We start from the raw sequence: 21,406 nt of genomic DNA, 5'->3' as shown, positions 1-21,406 counted from the left end.
AAGATCTAACTGGCATCGACTGAAAGTGAAGGCAAACATTTTTTTTATCAATCTCGAGCGCGTAGGTAGAGATTGCTACTATCGCCGCTTTGCTACCAGAGTGAATCGTTACTTCCCTAAAGGATGTTACGCTTCGAAGCAATACATTCGCTGATATCTTTACAGCAGGCACTTACGCTTTAAAAACGCTAAAATAATCGTGAAGCCTTTTGAAGCAACCACCACACAAGAATCCCACCGAATATTAATTTAACTATGGTTTTATATAGCCAAAGGAACTACTTAAAATGTATTGACCTTAGTTCATATTAAAAAAACTTGTCAAAATTAATTAAATTGTTAATATTGAAACTTGTTTCCCATAATTAATTTTGCGAACAAATTTTATTGTTTCACATGTACAAAATTACATTTACAATTAGGGAATGTTTTTGTATATGGGCATTTCCGCCATGTCGAAAGTGACAATCGTACACCTTTCAACTAAAAAAAATATGAACTAAAATGTTTTTTTAATTTTGACAATAGGATTTTTTAATAGCCCTTCATTAGCCCTACATTTAGTGTTAAGGTTGATTTTAGAACGGTTTTTATTTTCAAGATAATTGCTAATTTGTAATGATAATTTGTAATTCTAATAATGTTTAATATTTTGTCTGTGGTGGACCTTCTGGCGGAAATACCCATATGTGAGATTTTCCCCATGTTAAATTCATAATACGAAATTCATGAATTTTTCCATTGCGAATGTCGATAGATTATTAAATTGTTAAATTAGAAATATCTGTGGGATATCGATATATTTCTACCAAAGCTTTTAGCATCTTCAAAATATAATGAACATTTTTTCCCTTCCTCATTCATCGTCCATATGAATTTCTGTATGAGGCAGCTCTTAAATACCATATATCCATATATAAATTTCCTTTGAATTGCAATATTTCAGCGAGAGATTAACGGAGGTGTGGTTGACCGCCCGATATAAGCACTGAAGTATTACAGATGCCTGGCAAGTTTAAATTTCGTAAAAATATTTTCTTTGAAATCAGTTTCAAGCGATTTTTTCCTTCTCTCCCTTTATTGTGCATATGATTAATTATGTTCTACTTATGCGCGTATATAGGCATGCACTTGCGACGAGCAATTTTAATTAAAAATGCTCGAAATACTTGAGAGCGAAGTGGTAAATGGCAAAAATGGAAATTGCCAATGCAGCAAGGAATAATTTCGACGTTGCTACGAAAACTGCATATTTCACATATTTCTTGCTGATGGAAGGTGTAGTGAGATTTAAACAGGAATAAATGTTAATTAAATGTGTGTATGAAGAGAGCATACATATGTATATGTTTGTATATGTATTTTTATATGAAAATAAGAGATTTTCAACAGAAATAAAGATTTATATTTATATGTATGCAAGAGTGATGTGTTTTATGCATTTATGTATGTATGTTTATAAAATGTAAAATCGCAGATAATTTCATATTCACATATGTGCATATCAAACGCACTTACATACATATACAGATATGTATGTATATGCTCATGAGTTCATTGTAAAATTGCTTGTTAAAATAGCGCATTGCTTGCCAGCATGACTACTTACCCTTGAAGCAGCATTTTTTACTGCGTACCGCATAAATGCAGAGGCAGATTAAAATGAGTATCGCGGCCAGGCAACCGCCGGCGATGCCGAGCAAATAGCTCATCTCCAGTGGTTCTGTTGTTTGTTGATTGTTGGTTGGCGAGCGGGCATACGCCGTGTTGGTGATGACAATGATAGCAGCGGGGTGATGGATGTGACAGCAGGTATGCGTTGTTGTTGTTTTTTTTTTTGACATTTATAACGACGATAACGCGCATGAGGCAGCGGTAAGAGCCAAAAGTTTTTTTTAGGCGAAATGCATTTTAATGCAATATTATTGAGTTGTTTTTATTGTTGTTGTTATTTTTGGTATTCATTGCCATTATTGATGGCACAAGTATTTATTTATTGATTGTATGTATATTTGAGTTGAGCATTTAATTTTTGTTCCACGCGTTCCAAATTAACACCGGTAGAGACCGGTACAGGAAGAGAAGGAATGCGAAAGCGAAATGTAAAAAAAGAAAAATAATTTTTTATAGCATATTGTTGAGTTTATAAAAATTACGACAAGAACTATTCATATTTATAATTTATGTAGTGAAAGGTTGATGAGAAATTAAAAAAGACAAGAATGCAAACAACAATAGTTATAACTAAACACATGCAAAATGTTACTCATACGCCATGACACTACACAACAAATTTTGAGTAAAAAAGTAAATATTTTTTAATAAAGAAAGTTAGTTGCGCTGCATTTTATTTGAAATTTGGCGAAGTTTTAAGTAAAAACAAGTAAGGAAGGGCTAAGTTCGGGTGTAACCGAACATTTTATACTCTCGCAATTTATTTATTTAACTTAATTAATATTATATAATACACAATTTGACGCACATATCCGTCATATATATTGTATAAAGTCCATTGAAAGTTGGAAACCCTAATATTAGGTTAGAAGCACTGAGGTCCTCATGTTCGATATATGGGGCCTTGAAAACCTATGGTCCGATTTCAGCGATTTTTAGAATGGGGCTGCCACACTATAAACATAGTATTTGTGCAAAGTTCTGCATTGATATCTTCACTAGTGCTTACTTTATATATTGTAAAGTAAACGATTCAGGTCGTCTTCAAAGTTCTGGTATATAGGAAGTAGGCGTGGTTGTGAAGCGATTTGGCCTATTTCCACAACATATCATTGGGGTGTAAGGAAACTATTACAAACCAAGTTTCATTGAAATCGGTCGAGTAGTTCCTGAGATATGGTTTTTGACCCATAAGTGGGCGACGCCACGCCCAATTTCCATTTTGTAAAAAAATCTCAGTACAGCTTCCCTCTGCCATTTCTTATGTAAAATTTGGTGTTTCTGACGTTTCTCGTTAGTGAGTTAGCGCACTTTTAGTCATTTTCAACCTAACCTTTGTATGGGAGGTGGGCGTGGTCATTATTCGATTTCTTTCATTTCTGGACTGTATAAGGTAGTACCTAAAAAAACGACTCCTGAAAGTTTCCTTGATATAGCTTTAGTAGTTTGCGAGATATGTACAAAAACCTTACTAGGGGCGGGGCCACGCCCACTTCCCCAAAAAAATTACATCCACATATGCCCCTTCATAGCTTTATTTATAACTTAGTTATGGCATTTTATGTGTTTTCGGTTTTCGCCATTTTGTGGGCGTGGTCAGTGGTCCGATTACGCCCATTTTCGAACTTAACCTTCTTATGGTGCCAAGAAATACGTCTTCCAAGTTTCATCAAGATATCCCAATTTTTACTCAAGTTTCAGCTTACACGGACGGACAGACAGCCATCCGGATTTAAACTTTTCTCGTCACCCTGATCATTTTGATATATATAAACTTATATCTAACTCGTTTAGTTTTAGGATTTACAACCGACCGTTATGTGGACAAAACTATAATACTCTCGTAGCAACTTTGTTTCGAGAGTATAAAAAGTAATATTAAAAATAAATCACAGTTAATGAATTTTTTTCAGATTTTTGCATAGGTTATATGTCACTCATACGACATGTCGTACAATTTTTATACTCCATAACTCGAACTTTTGAAGTGGCATTGAAAGGCAAATTTCATAGCAATTTCCTTCCATAAATCGAACTTTTCGATCAGGGAAAAATTTAAAATTTTACTTCGAGGCAGTTTTTAAAAGAGTCCCTCTATATCTATCGTAAACTATCACTCATACGCCCCGACCAACTCATGATAAAACCTATATATTTTATATTATTTTTTAAACTTTTGCACTTTCTGTCATAATCTTAATAATTTATGCCAACTAAGCAGCCAAAGGACAACAATCAATTAAGAATTATGCGTCTAATCATTTAAATTACCTTAAATTGCATGCAATTATAAAGGAAAAAATCAACATAATTCACACCATAACCAGCGCAAGTGGAAAATAAAAGCATGCGATTGCATCAGCGGCAGTGTGTCGTGCGGCTTTTCACTGTCGTGTGGCGAGTGGCATGGTGACGCTTATCGCAAATTAAGACAAACACATTACAACTTAATTGTCGCCCATAAGCGTAAGCTAACTATTTACGTGAGTGTGAGTGGGTGTGTTTGTGTGCGTGCGTTTGTTTGTATGCGTGCATGCAAAATTTTACTTAACATGCAAAAAGATAAGCGCTTATGGGTTGATATTTTTCAGCCTTCCGACTAAATGCCGCATTTCCGCCGCGGCCGTCGTCGCTGTCGCAGCCACAGTCGCCGGTGTTGAATGGCGAAAATTAATTTATGTAAATTAAATTACTGCTGTAAAATGTCAATTACTAGATGTTGGCGATAAAATGTAAACAACTTTGTGATAAGTTTGTGTATGAGTGAATAGAATTTATTACGGGGAGTGAGGTTGATAATATGGCTAGAAGTGCAAGGGCGTATCATTTACTATAGTTCGTGGGCTATTCGCTCGAATGCGTGGTGTTAGGTGCTGCTTGTAGTTGCTATAAGCCAGTATTTTCTATTTTGGAATTATGTCAACCCGTTCACTGAGGCTTAGAGGGTAAAATGATCATTTCAACATTTTGTAAAATTTTTAAATTTTAGTTTCTACTTTAATTTAATGCAATTCACTACAGAGGCGCGCTAAAAACTTAACAAAGAAGTTGGAGTTCTTTTTGAAAATTATTTATGAAATCGTTAGTAACTCAAAGGGAGAGCGTCCTCTCGAACCCTTATTCTAGCCTATAAGTAATATTATGCAATTGACTCTATATACCAGATGTTTGAAACAGTTGGAACACTGTTAGGAAATTATAAATGTAAACTGGTACGGAGCTTAGCTATTATCATAATCAGTCATTTCAACTAGAAAGTATATAATGTAATCAAATGATTAATTAATTAATTAATCAAGCAATTCACGCGGCGGAGCTGACGGTTTTTATTTTCTCAAATATTAAATGGTTGATGACTTCGCTATATTTGAGAATCTCTCTATTTGGAAAATTTGAAAAAAAAAATATTTGGTAATATAGTAACAGAGTAATAAATGAAAAATAAAGAAGTAAGGTAGGGCTAAGTTTGGGTGTAACCGAACATTTTATACTCTCGCAATTTATTTATTTAATTGTATTAATATAACACACAATTTGATATATATATTGTATAAAGTCCATTGAAAGTTTTAAAACCCTAATATTAGGTGTATAGGAGCTAGGGTAAATATTGACCCGATTTCACTCATTTTTGGCACGGAGACATATTATTAGAAGAAAAATATTCCCTTTGAATTTCTTCAAAATATCTGAGAGACTTACCTATATTTTCGGAAAAAAAATTTATTCGAAACACTGAGGTCCTCATGTTCGATAAATGGGGCCTTGAAAACTTATGATCAGATTTCGGGAATATTTAGAAGGGCGATGCCACACTATAAATGCAGTATTTGTGCAAAGTTCTGCTTTGATATCTGCACTAGTGCTTACTTTATATATTGTCAAGTAAACGTTCAGATCGACTGCAAAGTTCTCATAGGCGTGGTTGTGAACCGATTTGGACAATTTTCATAATATATCATTAGAATGCCAGGATTATTAAGAATCAAATTTATTGAAAGTGGTCGAGCACTTTCGGAGATATGGTTTTATTAGGTTAGATAACAGTAAATTATAAGGTCTGCGAACAGTGTATCAAAATGGCACATCTAGTGCTAATTGGGCCATAAAATGATATGGAAGCACTCATACCTAACCTAGGTTAGGCCTAATACTTGAAGGAAACGATCTTATAGAGTTTCGCTGATATATCTTTATTAGTTTACGAGATATTTACGAAAACCTTAATAGGGGGCATGGTAGTGGTCCGATGTCGCCCATCTACGACGGCAACCTTTTTATCGAAGCCAAAAAGCACGTGTACCAAGTTTAATCAAGTAAGATATCTCAATTTTTCTCATGTTACAGCTTGTACAGACGGACAGACAGACATCCGGATTTGAACTCCACTCATATCTTACTCTTTTAGTTTTGGATGTTACATACAATCGTTATGTGAACAAAACTATTATACTCTTTAAGCAACTTTGTTGCGAGAGTATAATAGTTAATAATTAGATGACATTTTTGAAAATTAGAATTTTGGAATAATTTTGGAATTTGGCAGAACTTTGCTAAGTTAAAGACAGTGACATTTACACTACAGAAGCCCATGGATGATTGTCGTAAAGCCAAGCTTAAATAAAGCCAATTATGTAATTATATTTCCATAAGAGATTAAATGAGTTCTTTACTATACAAATGCCTAATGAAATGATTTAAATGTTATTTAATTATCGGTAGAAAAATTCCGAAAAGGTTAAGAGGTTAAGGTTGCTATATTCGAAAGCAGGTTACACGAGTTATCTATGTTTAATTTAATATTAATTGCAGAATAAAAATTTTAGATAACAAAAATTAGCCAATATTTTGAAATAATTACAAAATGCTATATTAATACTATACTACCACCATCATGCATTATTTACTACAATAATAAAAATGTGTGCATGCATAATATACGAGTACGAGTATACGTTTAATGTGGGATAAATAAATGAAAATTACTCTGCACCTGTAAACGTACCCTCCACATTCAAATGAATGGCATGCCGATCGGTGCCGCGTTCATTCTCCACAACCAGATAGTAGGGACGCGAATCATGCTCATCCGTGTGCAGAATATGCAAAGTAGAGAGATAGCAATCCTCGCGTGAATCCTGCAACATATCGTCGGCGCGAAAGCGATCTGCTGACGGCGACAAGCGAACAAAGCAAATCAATGTGAAAAGTGAGGTGTTGTGATGATGGTGCCGTTTGTACGGGTGTGAATTTAGACAGTTTCATTGGAAACGGTCGACGGTTGCAAGCGTACATAAGTGCGTGACGTGCGCCACACCGTAGTGATTGACGTGCGTGTCAATGTCAGTTGGCGGCAAGAGGCGATGCCAAAAGGATCAGGTATCGGCATATAGCATATAAGCATAAAGAAAGCGAATGCATAGCAAGTGCGTCACGTATACGCATGTGTGTGTGCGTGTGCGTTAAGCAGCACAGCATTATGCAACAATTGATTGAGTTAACACGAGCGCAAGCGTTGACATATACAAAGTTAATTGGCCGCCATATTTGGTAGTGTCGATGAAGTTGTTGGCATTGTTGTTTGTTATTGTTGTTGGTAACAGGCGTGTTGCAGGTTATTGTTAATTAGGGCGTTTACATTGCATTCAAGGTACAGTTGCGGGTTGTTAATGTTGCGCATTTTTGTAGTTGTTGTTGCATTAAAGTTGTTCGTTGTTGGTTGCATGTGGCAGGTGTATTGACCGCAGAAACATACATCAGCAGGCGTTCAATGCATCAGCAAGTTGTAGAGTGGTGTGAACGAGCATGTTTATTTGTTGTTGTTTTTTCACAGTTTCATTTACAGCAGGTGGCAACATGCGTTTATTACATTATTTATATACGTTATTTAACGACCGTTGTTGTTGTTATATCGAGTTCATTAACGACGTTGTTAATACGGTGTTTTTTTGAAACCATCACCACATAACGGCATATGAAAAGAAAGTAGATTAAAATTGGAAAAATATATGAGCAAAGTGTTTAATAATATGTATTTCTTATGGTATCAATTTATAACTAATATATTAATCTAATATCTTAATACTGTTCACTATATATCGAAATAGTCATCAAAATTTCATTAGTTAAAATGAAATTAATTAAAGGCAGTTGGTAAAGTGATTAATAGATAACAAACTTCGGTAACTTTTTATCAATTTTTGGAACATTTGATATTTTTTAAATTAAGTAAAGTGTTTTTCAATAAGAGCGAATACAAACAAACAAAAACGGTTTGTAATATCAATGAAATTGTACATTCGATGCAGTTTTGTATGGAACTCGATTTCTTTTGCAGGGCCACTACGAGCACGCTTGAAGAAGTCCAGTCAGTGAACACTATTTTTGACGGTTTTCAAATATAAATCGTCCGATACTAGTGCTATTTCACGTTTGGCATTATTACGAAGTTCATCAATCGTCGCTGGCTTGTTGGCATAGACCCACAGGAAATAGTACAACGGCATCAAATTGCACGACTCAGGCGACCAATTGACTGGCCCTTTTCGTGAGATAACACGTTCCTCAAACTTGGTTTTCAATAAACCGATTGTGATATTCGCTGTGTGGCCTGTGGCGCCGCCCTGTTGGAACCACATATTGTCCAAGACCATATTATCCGATTCGGGCCATTTCGGTTACCAAAGAGCCGTAGCGGCTCCCATTCATAGTAACGTGTCGGTCTTGATCATCACGGAAGAAGTACGGCAAAAAGACGCCGCCGGCCTATAAACCTCACCAAATCGTATTTTTTTTCCTGAAGTAATAATTATTCATGGAGTACGTGCTGCCTGACCAATAACGCATATCGTTTTATTGACGAAATCATTCAGCCAAAAATGATCTGATCAATAAATTGGACGTAGCGCTCTTAAAGTTGAGGCCACTGACTCCGAATTTCGGTAACAATTTCGACTCGTTGTTGGATCGTATATCTTTCCATGATCAAATGGCAAACCTTACTGAAGAGGAATATCAAAAGGGCGGAAAAAAATATGGCGTCATTTGCTGTCCCTATCGGTTACTTTTGTAGCTTGTCCATTGAAAAACCCTCTCGTACACTCTATTAGTATTCTTACTTAATATATCTTCTTTATATTATGAATATAAAATATTGAACGTTTATTCATACGTTTGCACTTTATACAAATAAACTTTATTAAAAAGTATGCAATTCCGTTCAGTTTTCACAATTTCACAATTTGTAATTCCGTTCAGTTTTCACAAAATTTTTCCATTATCACTTTCTATATTTTGTTGTTGTTTTTTAGCTAGCATACAGCTGATAATTAAAAAGTTTTTGGCATGCAAATATTATTTTCGCTCCACAAAAATTAAAAACAAAAAACAAATGAATTAAACTTTATGACTGCATTGCCGCAGGTCTTCAGCTGTGTTGTAAACTGAAAGCCAAACTATATGTGTTGCATAATTGTCCAGCAATTATGGCAAGAGACATGAACATGAGCATATACAAAAAATATGCCTGTTTATGTGTGTGCGGGTATATAATTTTAATTATGCCAACTTTCTTGCGATGTCCTGCCAAGCGATAATTAATGCCCCAAAATATTTCAAACTAAACATTTAGATGGCATATGTTTGGACAGACTATAATATTGGAAGCAAATTTGAATGGAAAGTGTGCTTAATGATGCAGCTTTCATATACATTGTTGTAAAGTCAGTGCTCAGAACTCAGATATTCTTCGAGTTTTCGATTAAAATATTATTTTAATGGCAGTTATTCAACAAGAATTAATTTAAAATTCTCGTACATAAAAATGTCATGGAATTGTAAAATTATCCTACCATTTATCTGAAATGTGAAGGGATATGTTATAAATATTTTGGGAAATACAATGACAGACATTCCTTTAAAGGCAGCCGTATTTTTCATTTTGCTTCATTCTCTCTCTTTTATTAATGACTTGCTTAAAACAAATTCTATGTTATATTACTTGCTAGGCTAACGGGAGTTGGTTTATAGTGCAAAAACCTAGGTTCGTTGTTGTTGTTATTTTTAGTGCAATTCTAATGAATTCTAATCTGCACGATTGGTACTTTATAAGTGCGATATTGCGCTCTTCAAACCATTTTAAAGACTCCTTAGAAACATGAATGGTAGCGTTATCCTGTTGAAAACTGTTATCTTCATCTATTTTGTCATCCAAAAATTAAATGACAGTATAGTCCAACATTTCAGTGTATATTTTGATCCATTTTCGGCACACACAAAGCATAATTTTATTTTACCTCTCGATTAAAATGCCTCCCAAACCATAACGCTGCCACCATCAAAGTTTATTTTTGAAAAATCGTGTCAACAACAAATGCAAAAGTCTGGACCATCTAAATTTAATATTTTTTCATCGGAAAACACAAAATCATCCATGTCAGTTGTCCACTGCATGGGTTTCCGGGTGAAGTCTAAGTGCACTTGTTTGTGATGAGGCTTCAACCAGGATTGCACACCGGTTTCTTCCAATTTAAATAATTTCTGTTATGTAAAATGTGAGCAATATGCCTGGTTGTCACTGGAAACCCCAAATTATCTTTTATTTTTTGTGCAGTTCAAAAAATGTTTAGTGGTTCGATTGTTAATTTGATTTATCTGGCGAATATTAAGTTTTACATTGCACTTCTTTGGATTTTTCAAGCCATAATTTTTACGTTTTTTTTTTTTAAATTACTCACGACATCATCTGATCTTTCAATTTTGTGCCCGATCTCCAGATTTCAATAACCTTCCTTATAGTAGTTATTGATTTGAGCTTTTTTGAGTCACCGAGGTATTTTCCCTCTGAAATCGCGATATAATCTTAAATATGTATATAATGATAAAACAATTTTACTCTTTAATTAATCTGAAGCTACCAATTACTTATTTTACGAAGCAATCCAGTAGTTTTTTGCAATCAAAAGAATGTTTTCGATGCAGGCGATTTGGCTGGAATAAAAATTTGACGCCTCAATATATTTATGATCGGGCAAAACTAATCGGCTATATATAAGGTTATTTAAAATATATACCAAGTAGTGATTTGGGTACCATAATGAACCGACGTCTTTAGGCGTCCAAGTTGGGTCCATTGTGACTCCTGTCGCTTTGGTTCAGCCTCTTATTCTAACCTAATTTAAAATACCCGCTCCCTTAATGGGTGCCGGTTCTGATTTAAATCCAATTAATAATGATTAGGTTGTATAAATTGTATTTGAAGTGAAATTTCGTGCTAGAAAACTCTTCAAAAACTCCATCATCCAGTTTAAAACACGGTTGGTGAAGTGTAATAATTGATGATGAGCTCTTCTAATGAACACCTATCCTTTTTTACCTAGCTTGGATTAGTTGGACAATGAAACTGCTAGCAACTTCATGGAATGTTCTATTCAGCGATATTCTTCAATTTCACCCTTAGCCTTGAGTCATCCTAAAAAAAGTCTATCATTCTCTCCCTCTTCCTCTTGCTTTGCTTCATAAGATCACGGTGGATTGTAATGACCCTCTAGCTACGCCTAACTTCATTTCAGGTATTTTTGTAATGAAGAACAGTTTGAAAGATCATATGACTACTTTAAAGTAAGTTAATCTGTATTAAAACATTGACTTACACACATACCCAACAATTCTTAAGTGTGTTTCTGTGCTTACGTAAATTCACTTCGGACCTTGAGTCTATTATCACTACATTTACTAATAAACAGCGGTCAAATGGTTTGCAAAATTGCAGTTGCTTAATTTTAGAATTGAAATGACAACACTGGTAGCCATTACAGGTTGCTAGTGCAAAATTATGAAATCAAAATCTTCACTTTTTCCAATGCGAACTGCAGCCAAACTCAGGTGTTTCTTGAATGCAAGTGTGTGCAAAACGATAAGGGGCAGCTCCTCCACATAAATGCGCTAGTATTCCACACACTTTGCACACAACAGTAACATACGTTAGTGCTAATGCAGAGTAGGGTGTACGTAATTGTGAAACAGTAGAATGAACAAAGCAAAACCTGCAAGCCTGAAGGTTTTATAAAGAGAAGCTTAACAAAGCGAAGCATTGCCAAAATCTCGGCAAAACAGAGGAAAACGTCTGTCGTCGTAGACACAAAATGGCTTATAGGCCTGATTTACGAAAGGCATTCACCTCCTACACAGAGTTATACATTTCTTGGCCAACAGGGCGTATGAGTGTTATGCACGTGCAAAGTAATGACTTAACATGTATGCCAGCCATGGGCACACTGATTGCACTTCATCTAGCTACAAATAGCTGCACACAGTCAATACCGGGAATCATGTACTTGTACATATGCGTCTGCAGTGAATAACACTGTAACAGCTGTCCAAGTGACCGCGCTGTACGAGTGTGTGTGCAGTAGGCCGTTGAACTAACTCGTTGCATTACGCTATCGTTTTGTGGCGGCAAATGGCATGGCAGCTCGTTTGTTTTTTTTTTAAATGCTAAGGCAAAAAGTTTCTGACGGCTCAGCCTAAAAGACGAGCTTGCTAATTTGGTTGGTTGTGCTTGTGTGGGTTAGTATTCAGGCAGTTTTGGCAGTATTCTGTGCTTTTTTGTATTTACTTGGATTTCACACGCAAACGATTTCATATTTCTGCGCCTCGTTTCAAGCATATCAAATGGTCTAAAAGAGTGGTTGGGCATTTCAACGATTTAAAGGCGATTTTTTTTCATAGAAATTATGGAAGAAATATTTGCAGGTTGCAAGCCTAGCCTTAGAAGAAATTGAAAATGCTTCGGAGTGCTCTGGTACAGCGTAGAGTAGCAAAGACAGTGGAAATTAAAACAATTAATAAAAGAAGGTCATTTCAGGGCTAAGCTGTCTTGCTGGAAGTATGTTAAAATCAAGCATTATGCTGATTAATCATTTTCTGATTACTGATCAAATACCAAAAGGACATGGAGCTTCTCAGAAAGCCCATTCTCAAATGTAAAGCCATATTGCAAAGAAATTAATCCAAAGGCTAATATGGAATGAACGAGAAACGGGTAAAACATTGAACTTTCTAGTATTCGTATCCTTTGTTTACGTTCAAAGAGTTTTTTTTTAATAACCAACATAGTCCTTAAATCGAAAAATATTCGCTCGAACTCACCAATTCCCGAACCAGCTTCCAATCGCAATGAGCCCCACTCCCAAGAGACTCGATGTGGTCGTGGATCTGCGCAGACCACCAGTGACATAACAGCGGGCTGGCCACGTTTCACCGATATTGTGTGCATGGATGGATGTGGGCGTAATACTTGAGGTGCACCTGAAATTAAAACAGAAATAAGCAGGTGAAAAAGTTATACAAACAGTTATATTATTTCAAGAAAAGCTGTATAAATATTAGATTAGAGAGTAAAAACCCTGCTTAGGCCTATCAGTTGAAGTGTGAATATTATTTTCTAAGCATCCATAAAGTGATGCTTCAACTAAAAACTTTTTGTAATTCTTAAAGTTTTCGATACCTGTGCCTTTACTTGATACTTGGTGTAGTTTTATTTTCAGCTCTTTCACTTCGCTTTCGAAGTCACCCAGAATATCATTTACAAACATAGGCTTAAAGAATTTGCAATATATACTCGTACTCGTATGACCGAAAGATATGACATTTGCATGTAAGCAACATTGTTTGACGTCAAGTTTTATAAATGTTGCATGCAACCTGGTGGTCACACAATGCGACTGAAGTTATTAAAAAATCATAAGCAACAGCAAACACTGAGTAAGCATATAAATTCAGTAGTGACAAGCAAAGTAGTGTGGGTAAAAAGTTTTGCACAAGCACACATACACAGATGTACATGTGCGCATACAATGTATGTATGCAATGTTGCCTCAACATATACAATGTATAGATATGTATTTGCTAGCAGATTGGTTTTGTGCACTCGTGGCAACCGCAGAAACTTTTTCAGTGACCGCAAAACGAAAACACCACCAAGAACAAAATGAAAAAAACAACAAATGTTTGCAAGAATACTCTAAAACAAGAAGGAATGAAAGGAAAAAAAATTGAAAATGCAAAAGATATTTAAATTTACTGCCTCAACATGTATGTTGCCACACGCACATAATTTATGAGCTGATGCTTGCAAACAATAAAAACAACAAATATTATTGCAACAAGCAACAAAATAAGCTGCAGTGGCGAGCCCGCAAAAGTGTTGTTAGTGCGACCTTACAAAAATACAATAAGAACAATAACAAAACGACAGAAAAACCTATGTAATTTAAAACAAAACGAAATGGAAACACGTTTTTAATTCGTTTTTTTATGCAATATCGCTGCAGTTTAGCTCCACTAGCATTTTCACATTTGAACTTGCAACTAGATAAATTTTCTGCACAGTTTGCTTGACTTGGAAGTTGAGTTTGTTAGTTGTGCGGTTTATCGGATGTTACTCTAGCACTATTGTTGTTGTATTTTACTTTGCTAGCAACTCTTGTTGTTGGATTTTTGTTGTTGTGTTGGCGGTGACCGCTGTTGCTGTTGCAACTGACCACAGTTGCGTACTACTTCGTTATATGCGGCAGCAGAAGTAGCAACAGGAGCAACAACGGATTATTTATGCCACATTTACATACAAACATATGTATATGTGCATAGGTGTATGTATATGTATTTATATGGTCATCTGTATGCTTATACATTTACTATATAAATCACAGAAGTGGTTTAGATGATTTGCATATCTCCTTAGCATAAGATTATATTGAGAAGATTCGTTGTACAACAAAATTTTCAATATTTTCTTAGATTTAATATACAGTAAAAGCTCTTTATTCGCGGGGTATATGTTCCATAAATATGCCGCGAATACAGAAACCGTGAATACGGGATGGTAATTTATATGGGATTATAGGGGATATGTTCCTAGGTGACAAATAAAAAACAACAAATAGGTATATAAACAAGTAAGGAAGGGCTAAGTTCGGGTGTAACCGAACATTTTATACTCTCGCAATTTATTTATTTAACTTTATTTATATTATATAATACACAATTTGACCCACATATTCGTCATATATAGTGCATAAAGTCCATTGAAAGTTGGAAACCATAATATTAGGTTAGAAGCACCGAGGCCCTCGTGTTCGATATATGGGGCCTTAAAAACCTATGCTCCGATTTCGGCGATTTTTAGAATGAGGCTGCCACACTATACACATAGTATTTTTGCCAAGCTTTGCACCGATATCTTTACTAGTGCTTACTTTATATATTGTAAAGTAAGCGATTCAGATAGTCTTCAAAGTTCTGGTATATAGGAAGTAGGCGCGGTTGTGAAGCGATTTGGTCTATTTTCACAACATATCATTGGGATGTAAGGAAACTATTACAAGCCAAGTTTCATTGAAATCGGTCGAGTAGTTCCTGAGATATGGTTTTTGACCCAAAAGTGGGCAACGCCACGCCCATCTTCCATTTTGTAAAAAAATGTGAGTGTAGCTTCCATCTGCCATTTTTTATGTGAAATTTAGTGTTTCTGACGTTTTTCGTTAGTGAGTTAACCCCTTTTTAGTAGTTTTCAACCTAACCTTTGTATGGGAGGGGGGCGTGGTTATTATCCGATTTCTGTAATTTTTAGACTGTATAAGGAAATGGCTAAACAAAACGACTGCAGAAAGTTTGGTTTATATAGATCTAATATAGATATTATATAGATCGAGGTATATACAAAAAACCGATTTGGGGACGAGGCCACGCCCACTTCCCCAAAAAAAATTACATCCAAATATGCCCCTTCATAGTGCGATCCTTCATACCAAATTTCTATTTTTTCATAGCTTTATTTATGGCTTAGTTATGGCACTTTATGTGTTTTCGGTTTTCGCCATTTTGTGGGCGTGGCAGTGGTCCGATCATTTTTGAAAGCAACCTTCCTATGGTGCCAAGAAATAAGTGTGCCAAGTTTCATTAAGATATCTTAGTTTTTACTCAAGTTACAGCTTGCAAAGGGACGGACGGACAGACAGACAGACATTCGGATTTGAACTCCACTTTTCACCCTGATCACTTTGGTATATGTAACTCTATATCTTTATCGTTTAGTTTTGGGTGTTACAAACAACCGTTATGTGAACAAAACTATAATACTCTCTTTAGCAACTTTTGTATTGAGAGTATAAAAAATGATTTAATTGAAGTTTTTGAACATTTTAACTATGGCTTAGGCAATGGTTTGAACAATTTTGTAATTTTTTTTTGCTTAGCAGTTTTCAAAAGCTCCTTCAATTCAGACTGATACACAGCAGTCGCATTAGCAATTTGTCTCTTAAAAATTAAACTTCGTTCCATAGACGGATCAATGTTCATAAAGAAATCGCAGAGCTCATTTGCCATTATTAAACCTTCACTAAAATTTTTCAAATTGAATGTTACGTTTCTAGTGCTTGTTGAAGCCTCTTCTTCAATAGGTTGTATTCAGTTCCATGTGAGCCCCTTCTATATGGAAATATTACCAAAATATGGCAAAAAAAAAAAATATTGCGAAAATAACGGAATATTTAACATTTTCTTGTAATAAGATCTACTTTACTTTTTTATTAGTCCATTCGACAAGAATATTGGGTTGGATACTTATTGGAATAATTTTATTATTATGTATGTGCGTATTAGATCCGCGAATAAAAAAATTTGTAGTCGTGAATATAGAAATTGGGTCTAATTTTTTTAATCCGCGAATAGTGAAAACGCGAATAAAGGAGGCGCGAATAAGGAGCTTTTACTGTACTACTAAAATAAGACGATTTTTTTATATAGTTTTCTAAATAAAAAGAAGAAAATTTAAAGATATTTAAACTAGCATACATTTTTGTAGCGAAATAAGTTCATTTCATTCGTAGGAAATTTCAAGATTATAACGTTGAGCAATGATTTTAACTCATTATCCATTGGAGACATTATCCCTCAGTTATAGCCTTTACACACGGCCAAATTAATTGATCAATTAAAAATTGAATTGATAAACCGGGTTTTGCCCTTCACACTGCCGGTTACTCGATAACCGATCAGCTGTTATATATTTTTGTTTTTGCTTTTCATAAGTAGTTGTTAAGTTCCAGCTGATTGATATTTTCTTTTTTATTTCCAGCAACTACTCGTAGACAAAGAACGTATATATAATTACAATTAGCTCCTGTGTGAAAAATCTATTAATGAAGGTCATTAACTCTGAACCCTGAAATAAAAATACCATTCATAAGACACTAAGTCTCTTGGTTCTGTGTACCGATTAAACAATAGTAAATAAAATAAAATGAACATTCTGTCTCAGAAGGTAGACCAATATGTTCCACATGAGTGGATAGAAGCTAATGGGTATTCGCCCAACTTGATATATTATGTTTTTCCATATTCTAGTATCTAGCTAAGTGTAAGTCACTTGATTAGAAAATTTTAAAGTCACTTACCGACAACTTGCAATGATATCGGTTCGGAGACAGCAACGCGCTCCTGTCCATTAATATAATTAGTGGCACGGCATTCGTATTCACCCTGATAGTCATAAGTGACATTGTCAATAACAAGGCGTGGCTCACTGCCACGTTCCACAAACTTGGAGCCATGCGCGATTCTGTGAAAGAAAAATAGAAAGGTTTAAATTTGTAGAATTATAAAGAGTAATAAAAATAGGTAACCGTCGACAATAGCCACCAAAACCATGCTTTCAATTACTTATAAAAAAATCTCCAAAAGTGTTATTTATTTATATTACATATTTCAGTGCATGACAAACCCTTTATAACCATACTTTTCACAATATGCATGCCTGCCACCAAGTTACCTTTACGAGGGCTGCTATATATATTTCTGGCCTGGGCAACACTAAGGGTTGCCAGGTGCAATCTTACATTTCCATTGGAATGTTTGACATTTTTTGGCATAATATCACTCAGAACGTTTTGTCATTTAATCGTGAATTGTTTTATTTACAGGGAATTAAAAAATTCATCTCGGCCAAAATATGGAATTAACTCGTGAACATTTTCGTGCGATCATTTTTCACAACTTTCGACGTGGATTATCGCGACAAGAGTGCATCTATGAACTAAAATCTACGTATGGGAAGCACAATCCAATAGCAATGTGAAAAACTGGTACAACGAATTCAATCGTCGGCCGACGCTCGCTCAAAGACGAATTCCGTACCTTCAGATAGAGGAATGCCTATGCATTTCTCCCACCAGCATACATTCGATATTGCATGAACACCTGGCCGTAAAAAAGGTTTGTTCTCGTTGGATCTCGCACAATTTGACAATCGCTCAAAAAAAGGCTCAAAAAAGTGCTTCGAAAATTGGTTTGAGCGCATGCAAAGGTGTATAAATCTTGATGGAGAATATTTTGAAAAACAATAAAACCATTTTCGTTGATAAATATTCCTATTTTCATTATTAGGCCAGATATATATATATAGCAGCCCTCGTATTCAGTGCAGTGCGCGTCTGGCATGCAGGCAACGAGCTATTGCCTATAAGCAAGCGATGCAGTCAATCGCAAGTATTAAAAATTCTTCGCAACATTCGCTTTGCTACTTCACATTGCTCCCGAAATGCAATAAAGTGAAATATTTATTACCAGCAGGTAAATAAGGTACAGTTAGTGAGGAGCCAAATGGTCATATGAAAATTTAAGTTGAAAAACCTTTGTCCATTTCGTCTTATTGATATTCTATTGAATTTTAAACATTTTTATTTCACTTCAAACTGTATATTTGACTGTACCAAATGAAATACTTGTATAGCAGGGTTCGTGGTGTATCAGAAATTTTATTATTGATATGAATCCCGTGCGTAGTCAACATTGAATGTCATATTGGTGACCAATTTTAGCAAGTGTCACTGTTGGTTCGATGCGGCTTCAAGGCAATTTAGGCATCATGGTTGCATATAACGGTTCATTTATATATGGAATGCTTGTTTAAATTTCTTTTGAAGGAATAAAAAAAAATTATTTCAGCTTTATTCTGCAAATAATTTTAAACATCACTTAGGTATGATGGGTATTCAGCGCAAGTTTCGTACATAAGTATACTATATTACAGTTATGAAAGCGGAGAACATAAAAAACAACCAACAAACATAAAAGTGATAAGAAATAAAGTTAGCAGTGAAGTTAGCAACCACAAAACCAACAAACATTCTCCAACAAGGGCGCATACACACACAGACTAACGCCAACACAGCGACAGGACCTACATAATTACATCTGTTTATGTTGCGGAATTAATATATTTACACGTAGTCGGAAGTTAATAAAAACTGGAATTACAAAACAAATGAAAAACTTATTATTACCACAACGCACACACACAATCGTATCTAAGTGTTTGCCATGTGTGTATGCGTGAAAAACATAAATAGACATTGCATGCTTATTCACGCGCACCACAAACACACATACATCCGTATGTTATGAATTGTTATTGTTGCGGTTGTTTGTTGTTTGCTCTTTACTGTTTTTTCGCTGTTTCTGCGGTTGCAATTGCCGCTATCGCTGTGTACTTCCTTTTCACTTTCCTACGAACGCTTGCCGCCACGCATGCTAATTAGCAAGAAGGACATGTGCAAACACACATACAAGTGTGTAGGTGTGTGTTTCAATGTGTAAGTGAGTGAGTGAGTATTTTGTCAACATCATCACCATAACATTACTGACAGTCATTATTTGGCTCATTGCTCAAACACGTACGTGCTTCTTTGATTTATTTTTTTTTTGGTTAATACTTATATTTGCACAGCAAGCAACAGCAATAATAATAAAAACATTTGTGTATATACATATTTATGCTTATCTTAATACAAAATGCTGCGCTATTATTATTAATATTTAGCTCACCTGCAGATAGTGAGAGAAATTTTGGTAGAATTGGTAATTTCTGGTGCAGTATAGTATTTAGTAAGACAGATGCTATTTGGAGGAGCAGATGGGTGCTAGTATTTATAGAGCAGGCGTTAGGAATTGCTAGCAAATATTAAGTTAAGTCTTCCTAATAATCGTCGAATCAAGAAATTCCTATCGTTCTGTGACTGTGACTGTGAATTTTTGGATAGTCGAGATTTTATCTGATAGAACTTGTAGCTCTAAGTTTATTCTAACTATTTTGGCAACCTTTATCTCTTATCCAAGTGTAAGTATGTGACTCAAACTATTAAACTGCGTTGATTGATTCTGCAGAAGTTTTCAAATCAAATATTTTAATAGAGCACCTCTCGTTTTGCATTCAGCGACTTTCATTGATCACGCATGAATCGTGTCAAGCTGTCATGTTATTTTTTTTTTCTGTATTCTTTGGCATTTCACATGGAAAGACAATGTTCACAAATTGTTCAACTTTATTACTAAAATATAAAGAATATGTTTCGCGGGCTTTACTCAACTTATGTTCAGCATAATCGGCCTACTGAGCATACTATTCGCAACACCATCACTCATATTGGGATCCAGCATTCATTATTGGATAATATTCGACCACGCCCAGCACGCAGTGAAGAAAATATAGCAGCCGTACCTGAGCAACTCGGACTGACGTATGGAACGAATTGGTATGGCATTTTACGTCTAGGTCTTAAATTGAAAGCGTACAAATTGCAGTTTGTGCAAGAATTTAAGTCGCTAGAGCTTCCCTAGAAGATCCGACGTTTTCGAGCTAAATTCTGTTCAGCGATAAGGCCCATTTCTGTAATGTAAACAAGCAAAATTGCCGTATTCAAGAGCTGTCATTTCCTTCCTCCATATATCTTCAGAAATGATGACGGTGAGAATGTTCAATGGCGACCGTTATCGCGTCATGATAATCGACTATTGCCTGAAATTGAAGCTTGTGATCCCGGCGACATTTGATTTTAACAAGATGGCGCCACTTCCCACACATTGCATCAATAGATTTATTGAACCCTACGGGGCGTAGATAAATTTGCAATTTATATCGTTTGATATCACACCGTTAGACTTTTTTTCTTTGGGGAAAGTTTAAAGTCTATGCTGACAATCCGCTTCGATTCTGACTTTGGAGGTAAACATCGCACGTTTCATTCGCCAGTTACCAGTTTACCACAGTTACCTTTTAAAAATAAATGTCAAAGCATTTCATTCGAATGATAATAAACATACCCCATTAAGTTTGAATTTTCTGTGCATTTTTCTTTAAAAAAGTAGGTCGAAATGAATCATCGTTTAAATCTACACTTCAAAAGCTGTTGAATTTGGTATATTTTAAAGCTAATTTTCTTTCTTACATATATATGGTAGCCTTCCTTGCCTTCTACTTGAACTTTGAGGAGGGTCTTGAAGTCTCGGTTCACTAAACATAAAATTATCGGAGATTTTTGACAGTTTTGTTCCAAACTTCACGCGGAGCATAAATTTAAATTTATTTTTTTGAGAAAACAAAACAACCAAGTATTTGAAGTCTACATCTCTCTTAATTGTCTACAATATTTCTGCTATCTGAATTTCTTATCGCATCCTCCTTTCCTTTTCTAATTATACATCTTACTGCTGAAATACGTCTGTGAATAAAGCATTCATTTGGCACGAGAAGGTAGCAATCAGCTGTAGGTATAATTTCCTGACGCTGCTAATTAAAAAACGTGCAACGGCAATGGTAAAATGCCGCAAGCGCCGGCATATCAAGCGAAGAATAAAATAAACAAATGATGCAGAAAAAAAGGAGAAAACGAAGAAT

At 35.2% G+C, this 21,406-nt stretch overlaps 1 protein-coding gene across 9 annotated transcripts in view; it reads right to left on the bottom strand.

Annotated features, from left to right (window-relative positions):
* The window catches only part of LOC105217589 (kin of IRRE-like protein 2), a 392,862-nt gene that overhangs the window by 70,377 nt on the left and 301,079 nt on the right, over positions 1-21,406 (bottom strand). For 5 of the 9 annotated variants that reach the window (XM_054225738.1, XM_054225739.1, XM_054225740.1 and 2 more), the window contains 4 exons: positions 17,130-17,293; positions 12,823-12,981; positions 6,668-6,844; positions 1,610-1,723 (listed from right to left, as the gene is read on the bottom strand). In XM_054225738.1, the coding sequence (XP_054081713.1) occupies positions 1,610-1,723; positions 6,668-6,844; positions 12,823-12,981; positions 17,130-17,293 (614 nt within the window). The remainder of the gene's footprint in view (positions 1-1,609; positions 1,724-6,667; positions 6,845-12,822; positions 12,982-17,129; positions 17,294-21,406) is intronic. The other 4 variants (XM_054225741.1, XM_054225745.1, XM_054225742.1 and 1 more) reach the window with 3 other exon arrangements.

Source organism: Zeugodacus cucurbitae, chromosome 2 (genome assembly GCF_028554725.1).
Source record: "Zeugodacus cucurbitae isolate PBARC_wt_2022May chromosome 2, idZeuCucr1.2, whole genome shotgun sequence".
Classification (NCBI taxonomy): Eukaryota; Metazoa; Arthropoda; class Insecta; order Diptera; family Tephritidae; genus Zeugodacus; species Zeugodacus cucurbitae.
This window is presented reverse-complemented; position numbering and strand designations above follow the sequence as displayed.